At 54.1% G+C, this 15,035-nt stretch overlaps 1 protein-coding gene across 1 annotated transcript in view; it reads left to right on the forward strand.

Annotated features, from left to right (window-relative positions):
• SHANK3 (SH3 and multiple ankyrin repeat domains 3) overlaps window positions 1-15,035 on the forward strand; it is a 306,306-nt gene that overhangs the window by 270,334 nt on the left and 20,937 nt on the right. Inside the window, exons 20-22 of the mRNA XM_061362564.1 lie at window positions 445-572; window positions 1,300-1,405; window positions 11,586-13,911. Of these exons, the coding sequence (XP_061218548.1) occupies window positions 445-572; window positions 1,300-1,405; window positions 11,586-13,911 (2,560 nt within the window). The remainder of the gene's footprint in view (window positions 1-444; window positions 573-1,299; window positions 1,406-11,585; window positions 13,912-15,035) is intronic.

Raw genomic sequence — 15,035 nt, forward strand, 5'->3', positions numbered from 1 at the left:
ACATGGGGAACTCATTCTGAATATCACCAGCATATCTGGGCAAACATCTGCTCTTTTAATGTAAGGATGGAGACTTGCTCAAAGCGTGGTCCCCTGGGCACAGACCCCACAGCTCGGGCAGGCCGGGCAGGGTGCAGCCGGGGTGGGAATGCTGTGTGGCATGGCATGGCATGGCACAGTGCCGCTGCACCAGGTCCTGACACTGAGCCTGGGTGTGCACTGTGGTGGGTGGGTGACTCCAAAACGCCTCCAAAATCTTCATTAGGCTGGGGAGGGGAGAACCGGCTGCATCCTCGCCCCAGTGTTCACCAGGCCTTGGAGGCACGCTCCCTGCAGGGGGTGACCCCCAGCTTGGCCGTGCTGCAGGGGCAGGGCTGTGGCTGGGGAGCTGCCTCAGTGCACTGGCCCTTGCTAACCCCTTGTCTTGTGTGTTTGGGTTTCCAGAGAAGCTGGATGAGATCCTGGCAGCCGCCGAGCCAGCACTGAGGGCAGACATCGTCGAAGCAGATTCCAGGGCAGCCACTGTGAAGCAGCGACCAACAAGCCGGCGCATCACGCCAGCAGAAATCAGTGTGAGAGAGGAGGGCTTGTGGTGGGAGAATGGGGGCACATGGTGCCATGAGCAGTGCTGAGCGCTACCAGCACCATGAACCTGGCATGGGGAGCTTGGGGAAAGCAGGAGAGAGGCTGTGGGGAGGCTGGGACATTTGGGCATTTGGTCACCAGCAGGGGATTGCCACGAGGAGGACATAGTTGCTGCTCTGAAAGGAGTGTGGAAAGCTGAGCGGGAGAGCTTTGGCTGGGATTTTCTGGATGTAAAACTGGAGATGAGGAGGAATCAAGAGGGGAAGCATGGAGGGAGTAGGAGTGGGGCTGCCAGCTCCAGCCTGGCTGGATTGGGAAAGTGCTGCAAGTGGTGGGAGGCAGCTTCTGGAGCGGGAGGTAAAATGGGACAGCAGCTTCTGAGCAGTGGCCTGAGTGGAGCCTTCCCACGGGAGGAAACTGCTGCTGGAGTCAGCAGCGCTGTGCAGCTACACAAAGGGCCTGGGAGCAGGCAGGGGAGAGAGAGAGGATTAGCCCTTCAAAGGGCATTAGCAGAGTTAGGGAGGTGCTGGATGCTCCAGCTCTTCTGGTCAGCTGAAGGCAGAGGTGGGGAAGGCTCCATCCATGTCCCTGGGAAGCCTCCCTATGGCGGGGCTGTGGCAGAGCTTCACCCACTGCCCGAGGGATGGGGTGGTCTGAGCTGAAGTGTCCTTTCAGCTGCCATCAAGACTGGAAATGTCCCTTTCTCTCTTGCAGTCACTCTTTGAACGCCAGGGCATGGCTGCACACCCCGGGGTCCTTGCGGGAGCTGAGAAGCCCCACGTGTCACTGCGCAAAGGAATTCCACGGACAAAGTCTGTAGGTAAGGCAGGCTGGGGGGAAATCCCTTCCTCAAGAGAATCGGACATCCCTGTAGAGCGTCTGTGCTGTGCAGGAATCAGCAGGGATGGCTCAACCCTCTCCACTGGCTTGGAGCTAAAGAGCTTTGAAAAGGGGATGTTCCATGTGATCTCTGCTTGGCAGGTCACCTGTGCCTCGAGAAGCCTGTTCTGACTCTGAGCGTGCTCTGAGCAGGGGGGTGGAGGGAAAACCCCTGGGGTCCCTCTCAGTCCTTTTATGGCACTGCTGGGGTTAGGGGAACCTGTCCAACCTCCGCGTTGGGACATGAGGGTTGCAGGGGGCCTGTCAGTCCATGGAGAAGGCAGGGGGGTGTGAGGTGATGAGCACGTGGTGGTTGAGCATCAGCCCATGAGTGTCACAGGCTGACACAGGATCAGGGAAAACAGGGGTTTTACAAGGAAAAACAGGGCAGGGTCTGGAGCAGACTACATGACGTCCATGGACTGCGCTGGGATCTTTAGAGTGTCCCAAAAAGTGTATGGTGCATCTAAACCTTGAAATGCTGGAGGAGGGAGATGGGAGGACAAGGCAGTGAGCAAGGGCTAGTGGCACAATGGCTGGGGGAGGCTCTCATTTTCTGTCTAGATGTTGTGTGTTCTATCCGGGTGTTGGGAGGGCCTGAAGGTGCGGGAGTGTGCAGGGTCACTCGCATGGAGGCTGAGGGGCGGGGGGGAAAGGGCAGAGAGAACAGCGCTGTGCTGTGTGTCAAGTGATCCCTTAAGGCATCACTGGATGGCAATAGTGATGCCAAAACAGATTGTGAGTTTAAGACACAAGTCAATAGGAAGTAAATTCTGCTTCGAGCTACAGATGAGAGCAGGATGATCCCAGCAAGAGTGTAAAAACTAGTTGGAAACTGCAAGGCTTAGTATTCCAAACGTGCTTTTTCAAGTACAGAGCACTGCATATGTGCCTCATGCTCCCGTTCATGTGAGAGCGGCTGGTACCTGTAGTCCCACATGAGATTGCTCTGAGAGTAATAGATAGCTAGAGGGAATCATATGTGTGTATGATTCATCTGGAAAACAAATAGGAAGAGCTAGTCTTTAAACCATAAAAGATCGGGTGTTCAAGGGCTGCCCTGGTGTGCACTGACACACCGTGCTTGTGAAGCTGCTGTCTTGCTCTGAAATCCAGAGGCAGAAGCTCCTGTAATGCCCAAGAGCTGAACTGGAACCTGATCAGAGAGGTGCTGAGATAGATGCACAGAGGTGTCCCTACAGGCCTTGTCCCAAGCCCCTCTCCAGGTTTCCCGTAGCCCCTTTAGGCACTGGAGCTGGTCCAAGGTCTCCCCTTCAGGAGCCTTCTCTTCCAAGCTGAAGCAGCCCAGCTCTCTCAGCCTGGCTCCAGAGCAGAGCTCTTCCAGCCCTCTCCTATGAATCACACTCCCCTAAAATCACACATAGCTCTTCACTGTGTTCGATGCAAGAGTGGCATGAGACGGTCTGCACCCAAAGGGAGCAATTCCTGGTGAGGAGGAGCCAGCAACTTCTTATTCCCATTTGCCTGCCCCAGTGCACACCAGAAGCAGTGCCTCTTAGAGATCAGCTCGTTCCTGTGGAATTCCAGATAAGCTAAAATCAAAAATAGCCAAACAGTAGAAATGGGGTTGCAATTGGCTTGCTTTAGACGTCCTCCCCGAGCTGTCATTTCACACCCACAGTGACAGGCTCATAGGCTGCTGCACAGTCAGTTGACTTCATGATAAAAATCACTACTAAAAGTAAGAAACTAGCAGCAAAATAAGCAGAGGTTGCTTGGTGGTTGGGGGTTTTGGTGAAGAAAGCCTTAGGTATTTGCATATCACACGGCTGGTTTAGATTCCCAGGGCCTTGTGATAAAAGATCAAAAGACTCCATGTTCGCATCTAGAAATTCCTTGAGCGAAGATGGGTAGCTCTCAGCAGGCTGCAGGAAAAGCAGGATGGGAGGATTGCTTTGACAAAATGGGTAGGAATGCACTGCAGTGGGGAGGCTGAGAGAAAAGGAGATCTTTGTCAGCCTTCCAAGATAACCGCCACGTCATCTGCTCCAGCATCAGAAGATGCACACACTTGGGAGTCTGCAGAGCTGATGCTGCTGAGGCTCCCCTGCACATCTCCCAGTGCTGCAGGGGATGGTTCTGTGCGCACAGAAGGAGTTTGTGACCCCCCAGCAGAGAGAACCACGACGGGCTCCAGGCAGTGCCTCTAGGTGGCAGATGCACCTCAGCAAGTGCTGTCTGTTCAACCAGTCACTGAGGATGCCGAACTCCTGCTCTGCCAGTTCAGGGCAGTGCATGCAGCAAGGGGCTGGCTGCTCACCCTGATCCTGGTCCAGGACTGTTCTTCCCCAATCCTGGGTGAATCCCAATGCTTTCCCCTCTTCTAAACAAGTTCTCAGGATCATTCCAGCTGCAGTTCAAGCTTTGTGCCACAGCAGCCAGCATAAGACTGTTATTTCCCTGCTCTCTGACAGGCAGTGGGCTTTCCTCCTCCTGCCAGTTCTGTTGTTGCCTGGGGCTGATGCCAGCCCCATGCACCAGAGGATGGTGATGCTTACCCAGTTTAGGATCCCAGACTGGGTTGAGTTGGAAGGGACCTTAAAGCTCATCCAGTTCCATCCCCCTGCCACGGGCAGGGACCCCTTCCACTGGAGCAGCTTGCTCCAAGCCCCTGTGTCCAACCTGGCCTTGAGCACTGCCAGGGATGGGGCAGCCACAGCTTCTCTGGGCACCCTGTGCCAGCGCCTCAGCACCCTCACAGGGAAGAGCTTCTGCCTAAGAGCTCAGCTCAGTCTCCCCTCGGGCAGGTTCAAGCCATTCCCCTTGGCCTGTCCCTACAGGCCCTTGTCCCAAGCCCCTCTCCAGGTTTCCTGTTAGACTCTTAGGTATTGCAAGGCTGCTCCAAGGTCTCCCCTTCAGGAGCCTTCTCTTCTCCAGGCTGCCCCAGCCCAGCTCTCTCAGCCTGTGTCCCCCAGCCTGTGTTTGTCCTTGGAATAACACTGAGCCATGTGCAGGACCTTGCAGTTGTCCTTGTTGAACTCCATGAGGTTCACACAGTCCCACCTCTCCAGCCTGTCCGGGTCCCTCTGAATCCCATCCCTTCTCTCCAGTGTGTCCACTGCACCACACAGCTCGGTGGCATCAGCACACGTGCCGAGGGTTCTCGATCCCACTGTCCATGTCACTGACAAAGCTGTTAAACAATGCTGGTTCCCACACAGATGCCTGAGGAATGCCACTCATCACTGGTTGCCTCTTGGATATCGAGCCATTGACCACAACTAAAGTGCAACCATTCAGCCAGATCCTCATTTACTGAGTCAACCATCAATCAAATGCACGTCTCTCCAATTTAGAGGCAAGGATGTCATGCAGGATAGTGTCAGATGCCTTGCACAAGTCCAGCTTGATGGCAACAGTTGCTCTTCACTTACCCCCCATCATAGAAGGCCACCAGATTTGCCAGGCACGATTTGCCTTTTCTGCTTCTGTACATGAGTGGAGCCACGGCATTGGAACCTCTCTGCTGTAGCTCAGGGGTGGCTCTGGGAGCTCTTCTGTCATCCCTGCACAGAGAAAACAAGGCTGGAAACAGTGGGGAGTGCTCTGGAGAGAGCCACCTCATCAGCCAGCCCAAATACATGCACAGCTCCATTCCCACAGGGATTGAGGCTGTTATGGCAACGGGCCCAGAAGCCTTCTGGAGGGTTTTTGTGTTCTCCTTGGAGATGAGCAATGCACCAAGCATGCTGTGAGCTGCAGAGGGGTTGCCATGAGGCATTGCCAGGCTGCTTCAGGCATGCGCCCCAGAGCATGACTCTCATTACAGACCAGTTTCCTCCTTGTGCTGGGAGGCTGGGCTGTTTGCTGGTCCTGCTGTCGCTGGAGGCTCTGTTTTGGCTCAGGCTCTTTATTCCTGCATGCACTGACCTCTAGTTTGAGCCTGGTGATGTTGTGTTGCTCTTTGCAGGAAGCATGTACTCCACCACTGTGAAGACACAGGGTATGCTGTTTGAGGAGAACTGGGAGAAAAAATCCCAAGGGCAGTTAGCAAAGGAACACATCTGTTAATTGGAGCGGGGCCAGAGAAGGGAATGGAGCTGGAGCAGGGCCTGGAGCACAGGGGTGATGGGGAAGGGCTGAGGGACCTGGGCGGTTCAGTGTGGAGAAGGCTCAGGGGGGACCTGATGGCTGCCTCCAAGTGCCTGAGAGGAGGATGGAGCCAGGAGGGGCTGGGCTCTGCTCCCAAGGAACAAGGGATGGGACAAGAGGAACCGGCCTCAAGCTGCACCAGGGCAGGGTTAGATGGAGCTGAGGAACAATTCCTGCCCCAGAGGGTGCTCAGGCATTGGAACAGGCTGCCCAGGGCAGGGCTGCAGGCACCGGCCCTCCAAGTGTTCACACAGCATGTAGACAGGGCCCTTAAGTGACATGGAGGATGATCAGGAACTGGATCACCTCCCATAGGAAGACAGGCTGAGAACACTGGGGCTGTTCAGCCTGAAGAAGAGAAGCTGCTTGAAGACCTTAGAGCAGCTTCCAGTGTCTGAATGGGGCTACAAGGATGCTGGAAAGGGACTCTACAGAGATTGTAACGGTAGGACAAGGGGTGATGGGTTCAAACTAAAAAGGGAAGTTCAGGTTAGACGTAAGGCAGAAGCTCTTCCCTGTGAGGGTGCTGAGGCGCTGGCACAGGGTGCCCAGAGAAGCTGTGGCTGCCCCATCCCAAACCATTCTATGATTCTGTAGTTTAGTAATGGCCTTGACAGTGCTGGGGAACAGTTGGACTTGATGATCTTGAAGGTCTTTTTCAAGCTGGTTGTTTCTGATTCCATGATTTGCCATGGAAGTTTAATCTTCCAGTTATGCACATAAAGAGGGACCAGGCACAGAGAGAGGTCCCGGGCAGCACATGAAGGGTCATGCTGTTTCTGTCTCAGAGATCTCAGAGATCATTCCCACCTCCACCACCCCTCTGGAGAACAGGGAATAGCACACAAGGTTTCAGTCATCCGGCAGATCACTGGGGTGTGGTGGAGGGACATCTGGAGGAGGTGGAGGGCTCGGACCTCATGCGTGTTCCCAGTCAGAGGAATAGCGAAGGGCAGGTCAGTAATTGCTGGGTTGAGATGGGATGAAATGAAAGGACAATCTAATTCATGTGCTACGAGCTGGAAGGAGCTGCCTTTCCCCAGTGTTGTGCTGTGTGTTAAGAGGCTGGCTGAGGCTCAGCATTGGAGACTTGTCCTGTTGGCTGATGGCCTGTTCTGTGGGTGGTGAAGTGCTGCTCTGCTATGTCTTGGGTGCCTCCAAGTTGTGTAGAAGGGCTTCAAATGCTGCAGGAGTTGGTCAGGCTCCTTCTGCAGACCACCCATCCCCGAGCCACGTCTGCCCATCACAAACATGACATTTAGCAACAGGCAAGTGAGAAAAGTGAAGAGTGAACATATTTACAACAGGTACCCAACTGTTCATGCTTCAGTTAGTAGGAGAGGAGATGGAAGGAGAGAGCTGTGCTTCCAGCCACTGGCATTTTGGGTAGATTCAAACGGATTCTCCCTCCATTTCAAGTTAAAATCTGGAATAGTTTCAGCAGTCCATCATTCTGGGGAGGACCCTTGTCCTCGACACTGCTTCCAAGGGGATTTCTGGAGGCTGTAGGCCTTGCTCTGCAAGGACTGAATACAACTCATAAATCCAGTCCTTAACCCAGAAATCAGGTTTCAAGGTGGCTCCTGAGACGTTACTGGTTGCCTCTGTTCAACATCAGACTCCCCGAGCAGAACTGCATCCTGTACATAGAACTCAGCAGTGATTAGTCTCATGCTTAGCTATGAACAAATGCTTCTCTGTGTCAAGGGAGAGGTTTCACTTTGCCCTTGTGATCACATTTAAACATCAGGGAAGGCTTCCTTTCTGTGGAGACTGTATTTTACAGAATTCACTGTCACAGTAGGAGCAAGCAGTGAAAGATTTGGGTAAGACAACATAATAACACAGCAAGAGGATTCAAAGAAAGCCTTGTGAAGGGTCTTTACAGGCCAGGTGGCCATGAAATTAGGTTTGAGGCAGAAGCTCTTCCCTGTGAGGGTGCTGAGGCGCTGGCACAGGGTGCCCAGAGAAGCTGTGGCTGCCCCATCCCTGGCAGTGCTCAAGGCCAGGTTGGACACAGGGGCTTGGAGCAAGCTGCTCCAGTGGAAGGTTGCCCATGGCAGGGGTTGAAACTGGATGAGCTTGAAGATGCTTTCAACACAAACCATCCCATGATTCTGTGGTTCTATGAATTGGACTGGTGGATGGAGCTTCAGAAGACAGAAGAGGAGGTGATGCTGCACACAGGGCTCGTGGAACACAGAGCTCAGTGCTCAGGACATTGGGAGTGCAAGAAAGCTGCCTGGGCTCCCAGAGCACTGCCACGGGGCTGAAGGAAGAACATCTACCAAGGGTTAAGCACCAGTGTGACTCAGGCAGCTCTGGATCAGTAAGCTCTGGGAGCTGACAGCCTCTGCATCCTTGGGCTCTGTACGCTTCCTCATGGGTTCTTACTGGGCGCTGCAGGCAGCACATGGGCCTGAATGTGCCTTTGATCTGCTGTACTGGAGGGGAGGTGGGGAGTGGAGTATGGAGGCAGTCTCAGCTGATGGGCAAGCTGCATGGAGGGGAGGAGAGGCACACGAGTAAAGGGGTGTAGTTTATGCAGGGCTCAGATGCAAGGATGCAGATAGGGTGAGCAGAGGAGCTGTAGCAGTGATGAGCTGCAGGTAGTGGAGAAACGCTGACAAGAACTTGCTTTCCTCCCCTTCTCCCATCAGAGATCTCTCCTGAGGGGGGAGCAATAGGAGACATTCATTGTCACAGGGAACAGACACTGTTCCTGCTACTCCAAGGACTGGGGTTGTAGAGACGATCAGCTTGGGAACCAAAAGTGTAGTGAAGCCTCTGTTCTTCTGTCATAGGATCAAAACTCAGGTTGGAAGGAGGAGGTCTCTAGTCCAACCTCCATCTCAAAGCAGGGTCAGCTGTGCCATCAGTTCATGTTGCCCAGGGGTTTATCCATTCTGGTCTTGAAAACCTCTGAGGATGGAGCCTACCCGCCCTCTCTGGGCAGCCTGTTCCGCTGCAGGCCTGTCCTCATCATCATATTGCTCCTCTGACTAGTCAAAACCCTTGTCTCAGTTTTGCCCGTTGCCTCCTCTCCCGCAGCCATGGCCTCTTGTCCTCCACTGTGAAAAGCCTGGCTTTATCTTCTTTGCAGCCTCCCATATGTACCAGAAGGCTGGTATTAAGTTCCCTCCAAAGCTGTTCCTTCTGCAGGCTGGACAAGCCCAGCTCCCTCAGCCTCTCCAGAGCAAGCTGTGACTGTCTTTGTAGCTCTCCACTGAACTCCCTTGAGTTTGTTGATGTGTTTCTTGTGCTGGGGGCCCGAAAACTGGATGCAGCATTGTAGTGTGGTGTCATGGGAGGGCAGGAGAGGGGTAACCTCTTTGCTCCTGTTCAGGCAGCCCCAGGCACTGTTGGCTCTGCTGCTGAGGCGCTGGGTTAGCAGCCTACCAGCCCCGCAGAGCTGCTGCCCAGGCACCAGTCCACAGCCTCCTGCACAGGGACCTTCCTCCTCAGCTGTGGGACTCTGTCCTTGTGGGATTCATGGAGATCCTGCTGGCCCGTTCCTGCAGGGCTCCTGTTGAGATCTCCGGCTGGTCACTGCTAGTGCTTCAGATCCTGTTTTCCATAGCGCTCCCCTCCTCATTTAAGAAAGAAATGGAGTAGTGCTCCCCTTCTCATTTAGGAAAAAAATGGAGGAGAAACACTTACAGCCCAGAAAAATAACAAGTGGGCCACAGCGCAACTAAAGCAGAGCTTGCAGAAGCGGTACCTAAAACAGAACAGAAACTAATACCCACGTTCAGATTTTCTGTCCCCTTCCCCTCCCTTCACTGGCAGTTCTTTGCCTTTGGTGCTTTACACAGAAGGTAGACCAGGGGCTACCAATCCATCAACTCTTGAGTCAACAGCTGAGAGCTTGGAGCAGCAGTATCTCTTGGTAGTTGGTGTCTCCTCTGGTCTGGCAGCTGGTGACTAGGCCACTCTTTGCAGATCAGGGACTACAAGAAGGCGTAGCAGCTTTCTGGTTTTCATGTTCTGTAGTCAGCACAGTGGCGCCAATGCACAGGATGGTCAGCACATCCCTGCAACAAGCTCCGGTTGCTCTAGACCGTGTTCTGGAACAGGCTGCGCATGGTAACAGAGCTCAGTACTGCATAAATCTCCTTGGTTTAACTCCTGCCCATTTCCGTGTGAGAAGCAGAAATAAGCATAAAGGCATGTGGGTGTTTTTTGGATCTTCATGCTGTTGAGAACATGATGATGTCTGATCTGAATCATCCACTGCTCCACCTAGTGCAGAATCCTGTCGTAAGCGTTGCTCTTAAGCAGATGCCCAGGGAAGAGTGAAAACACAGAAAGGATATGATGTTTCTCCAGAATACTCAGGCAGCTACTGACTTCAGTTCACAGGTTTCTGTGCACATAATAGCCCACAAAAAGTGCATCCTCCAACACTTTGTCCAGTGTCTCTATGAACTCATTTCATGTCTCCAGTTCATTCTGTTGCCTTGGCATTAAAAATCCCCAAATGGTGCTCAGCAAAACCAGCCCATTTTTGCTCTTGGAGCACAGCAACGGTCTGAGCAATGTGGTGAGATGGAAAGGCTGCTGGTCACTGGCCAAAATACTCTTTTTATCCCCTGCAAACTCTACATGTGCAGGCATTGGGTGAAACTGCTCACGTAAGACAGGGCACAATTGCCAAAGCACTTCGAGTGCTAGGGAATGATACAGAAAAAGCACTAGAGCCAAAAAAGCAGGTGGTCACGGTGCTGCTGTGCTGAACCATGGCCCTCTGCCAGCTCCAGCATCCTCTGAAGAGCAAAACCCTTGAAAACAGCTGAGCTGAGACTGAAAAGGAGGAGCTGTAGCAAGTGGGTGACAGCACAGCAGGATCTGGTGTGGTGGGCAGGGTCTGGAGCAAGCTGGGCTGATTCACTTGTGTCCAGGCAAGTACCTGCCCCATACTTACTGTGCTAATTCATTTTTTCTCCCATTACTTTACTTAGCAAGATTCTCATACTCTTTGCCCAATTATTATAAGTACCTGGACAAGACAATTGCAAGTATCTGCAGAATAGAAGGCTCTGGGGAGACCTTAGAACAGCTCTCAGTGCCTAAAGGGGCTGCAGGAAACCTGGAGAGGGGCTTGGGACAAGGGCCTGTAGGGCCAGGCCAAGGGGAATGGCTTGAGCCTGCCCGAGGGGAGACTGAGCTGAGCTCTTAGGCAGAAGCTCTTCCCTGTGAGGGTGCTGAGGCGCTGGCACAGGGTGCCCAGAGAAGCTGTGGCTGCCCCATCCCTGGCAGTGCTCAAGGCCAGGTTGGACACAGGGGCTTGGAGCAAGCTGCTCCAGTGGAAGGGGTCCCTGCCCGAGGCAGGGGTTGGAGCTGGAGGAGCTTTAGGGTCCTTTCCAACCCAAACCAGTCTGGGATTCTATGATACCTGAAAAAGCTCTCATGGTGCACCCAGGTCGTAAGTTATTAGTAAGAATGACAGAATCTGGCTTCCTTGAGTACTTCCAGTCTTGAAATACATAACTTAAGTTTCTGGTAGACCCTGCTTCAGGATTCAGTCTCACCCGTAGAACCATATGTAACTCATTGTGGGGAAGGGGGACGTGTGACACGAGAACGGGAGCGCGGATGTGGCACTGTTGGCGGCGAGTTGCACAACCTGCTTGCACTCGGCTGTCTCACGCATTGACAGTTGGTGTCGGGAGGTTTGATGGAGCAAGTGTTCAGTTCTGTCTGTTGGGTTGGTCTGAGAGCGTGCAGCCTGCCTGGAGGATGTTGGGCACAGCTGTCTGATGGATCTAAACCAGTACAAGGCATTGTAAGAGTGTGGCTGCCCTCTGTGCCAAGTGAATATGAGCAAAGGTCCAGAATGCAACCGCATGCACCAGGCGAATGAAGGATGAAGTGAAAAGTCACCTTAGCATGAAGGGGTTTATAAGGGGGGGAGGGGGAGAAAGGGATGTCACATCCCATTTACGGTGACTGACACAACTGGTCTGTCTGAAGACATCCTGTCTGACTTCACTGTTCTTGTTTTCCAGGTGAAGACGAGAAACTTGCTGCTTCCTTGCTAGATGGGAAGTTTCCCCGGAGCACATCGATGCAAGACACTGTTAGGGAAGGACATGGGATTCCACCACCACCTCAGACGGCCCCACCTCCACCTCCTTCTCCATATTACTTTGACACAGGCCCCCCTCCATCCTTCTCACCACCTCCACCTCCAGGAAGAGCTTATGATACCATAAGATCCAGCTTTAAGCCAAGCCTGGAGGCCAAACTCCATGGACTCCCTCAAGTCCTTAGCGCAGCTGAGATGTATGATCAGGCAAGGACTTCCATTCCTTACCCCGAAAGGCAAAAGAGGGCCCGATCCATGATAATCCTACAGGATTCCTCTCATCTTCCCGTGGAGCCAACAGAGATCCCCCGCCCTGGCCCATCTGCAACTCCTCCGGAGAAGCTGAAGAGGAAAGGAAGAGTGATTGACAACCCTTACGCCAACATGGGTCAGTTCAACGTCAGCCTTTTCGCTCCCACCAAGCCACAGAGGAAGAAGAGCCCTCTGGTTAAGCAGTTACAAGTGGAGGATGCACAGGAGAGAGCAGCACTGGCCATCACTGGAGGCTTTTCAAGGGAGCCCTCTCCCACCCGCAGGAGCCATCGCCTGAGTGGTGTCGAGTATCAGCACCATGCCGGCATTGCTCAAGTTGAAGCCACAGGCATCCCCTTCGCCACTGCCATCGCTGGAGTCATGAAGGACAGAGACCGTCGTCTGGATGAGAGGAGGAAATCCACCGTCTTCCTCTCGGTTGGGGCTATCGAGGGCAGCCCCCCCAGCAGCGACATGCCATCCTTGCAGCAGTCCAGGTCCATTGATGAGCGGTTGTTAGGAAGCCGAGATGTTCTACTGCCTTCCCCTGTCTCAGCTTTAAAGCCATTGATCAGCAGCTCATCCTCAACGTTCATCCACCCCCTCACAGGAAAGCCCTTGGATCCAAACTCGCCTCTGGCGCTTGCGCTGGCCGCAAGAGAACGGGCCCTCTCAACTCAAGTCCCATCCCGGTCGCCCACCCCAATCCACAGCCCAGACTCAGAGCGAGCAGCACCCCTCTTTGTGGACATCCAAACCAAAGAACCAGAGCGGGTGGAGTTGGAGAGCTTGGTGTCCCCTGCGTACTCTCCCGGAGGCAAAGGGGTGATCGGAACAGAGTCTGGGACTTTGGCCCCTGCAAAGAGCCCATGGGGGACTCCATCCACACTGCGGAAAGAAACGGAGGCCCGAGCAGAAACCCCAGGGAAGGAGGAGAAGAAACAAGAAGACAAGAAGTCCATGATTATTAGCATAGTGGATACATCACAGCAGAAGACCGCTGGCCTCATCATGGTTCATGCCACAAGTAATGGCCAAGATGAGATAGGACTTGAGATGAAAGAGGAGACACCAGCTGTCGCTGAAGCATGCACAGAGCCAGCAGAGTCCCCCAAAGTAGAGACACAGCCCAGCCCCATGGGAAAGCCTCCGGTGAGTCCAGCCTCTGACAAGACGTTGGGACAAGGGAGTTCGGAGGAAGAAGTGGAGACCTACACGGTCACCCTCCCACCAGCTCAGCTGTCTTCAAGCGACGAAGAGACCAGGGAGGAGCTGGCCAAGATAGGGCTGGTACCTCCACCAGATGAGTTTGCGAATGGGGTACTGGTCACCACCCCTGGAACACCAGTCAGCCACCTGGCTACGCCCAGCACGCCATCCATACCAGCGGCAGCAGTAGCACCTTCTACCACTGGCGGAACACCCTCAGGGAAGCCCTCTGATGCCCCCGTAGCCCCAGAGTCTGCTGCAGACTCGGGAGTGGAAGAGGTGGACACCAGAAGTTCAAGTGACCATCATCTGGAGACCACAAGCACCATCTCTACCGTCTCCAGCATGTCTACGTTGTCCTCAGAGAGCGGGGAGCCTACTGACACATACACTTCCTTTGCGGATGGACAAACTTTTATACTCGAGAAGCCACCAGTGCCTCCAAAGCCAAAACTCAAGTCCCAGCTCAGCAAGGGGCCAGTTACTTTCAGGGACCCACTTTTGAAGCAGTCTTCGGACAGCGAGCTCATCTCCCAGCAACATGCGGCCACTCTGGCATCAGCCAGCATTGGCCGGCCACGCTACCTCTTTCAGAGAAGGTCCAAGCTATGGGGGGACCCCATGGAGAGCAGGCCAATCCATGGGGCTGATGATGACAAGCCAACTGTGATCAGTGAGCTAAGTTCCCGACTACAGCAACTGAACAAGGATACACGATCACTGGGGGAGGAACCAGCCGGGTCCACCTTAGATCCCGGGAAGAAGTCACCAGTGGTCGCGGCACGGTAAGACACTGGTCGCTGGCCAGGAGTGGGCGGGTGCAGGGTTTAGGCTCCTGGGGACAGGGAGGTGTGTAAGCGGAGCTTAACTGTGCCGAGTAACCCAGGGTGGTCTTTGAGGGCATTTCAGAGGTGTGAGGGGAGAGGCAATGCTGGGACATGCCTCTCAGAAGCTGGTGTCACTTGTTCATGGCTCCTCTCTATGCACTGCACATGTAGCGAGCTCACGCTGTTGCTTTCCCCTTTGAATTCCCTTCCTGTTACGTCATGTCCCTTGTCTTGATGCTGCTGTTTAGCTGCTGTATTTACCTGTGGGTTTCACTTCCACATGTTTGCTCCTGACCAGCTGATAACGATGTGTGGTTCTCCAGTGCTTTTTCATTCCAGAGGGTCTCCAAATGTTGTCAGGCTGTGCCTTAGAGCTCTGGTCAGTCTCTGCTCAGGAGGAGCATCATGAGGGTGGTCTGTGACAGCCCGTAGGCTGCACTCCACAGCACCCACCCTCCTTTGCCCTGTATCCTGGCACAAGCCGGATCGGGTGACCACAGTGAGGTGTTCTGGCGGGGGTTACCTGCAGGGATGCAGCCCATGTCCTGCTGGGCTCAGCAGTGGGTCTCACATGGCTCCGGGCTGGTGGCTACTGGGACAGCTGCTGGCTCAGAGGTGTCTGCACAGCACCAAAGTGTGGTAGATCCTCTCACTCCTTGTTGCTCTCCTGCACGGAGCCCAGACAACCCAGGAGACCTGGAGGGTCACAGCAAAAGGACCACAGGACGTGCAGGAGACTCTTTCTCTTACAAAGCCCTGCCTGGGTTCCCTCATCCCACAGAACTGAGGTTGCCTCTCAGAACTGTGGCCATCACACTCCTCGAGCAGCTCGGACCTCCCCATGCCCCTCATGCTGCCCTAGCATCCCCAGTGCGGGTCACCCACTGCTGTGGTCCCTGCTTTGCCCCATGCTTTCACCCTGACTCACCCATCAAACTAAACCCAAAAGACTCTATATTAGAGCCTGAGACTTGAGAGCAAACCCTCACAGGGCTTTGCAGCTCAGACACAGCAGACAGTGACCCAGGATCTCCAGCCTTGCCACAGCAATGTGGCTGCGGTAAGCAGGTCCCACTGGTGTC

Source organism: Neopsephotus bourkii, unplaced genomic scaffold, assembly GCF_033783945.1.
Source record: "Neopsephotus bourkii isolate Nb327-2 ecotype Australia unplaced genomic scaffold, CSIRO-AGI_Nbou_v1 NB_1128, whole genome shotgun sequence".
Lineage (NCBI taxonomy): Eukaryota > Metazoa > Chordata > Aves > Psittaciformes > Psittacidae > Neopsephotus > Neopsephotus bourkii.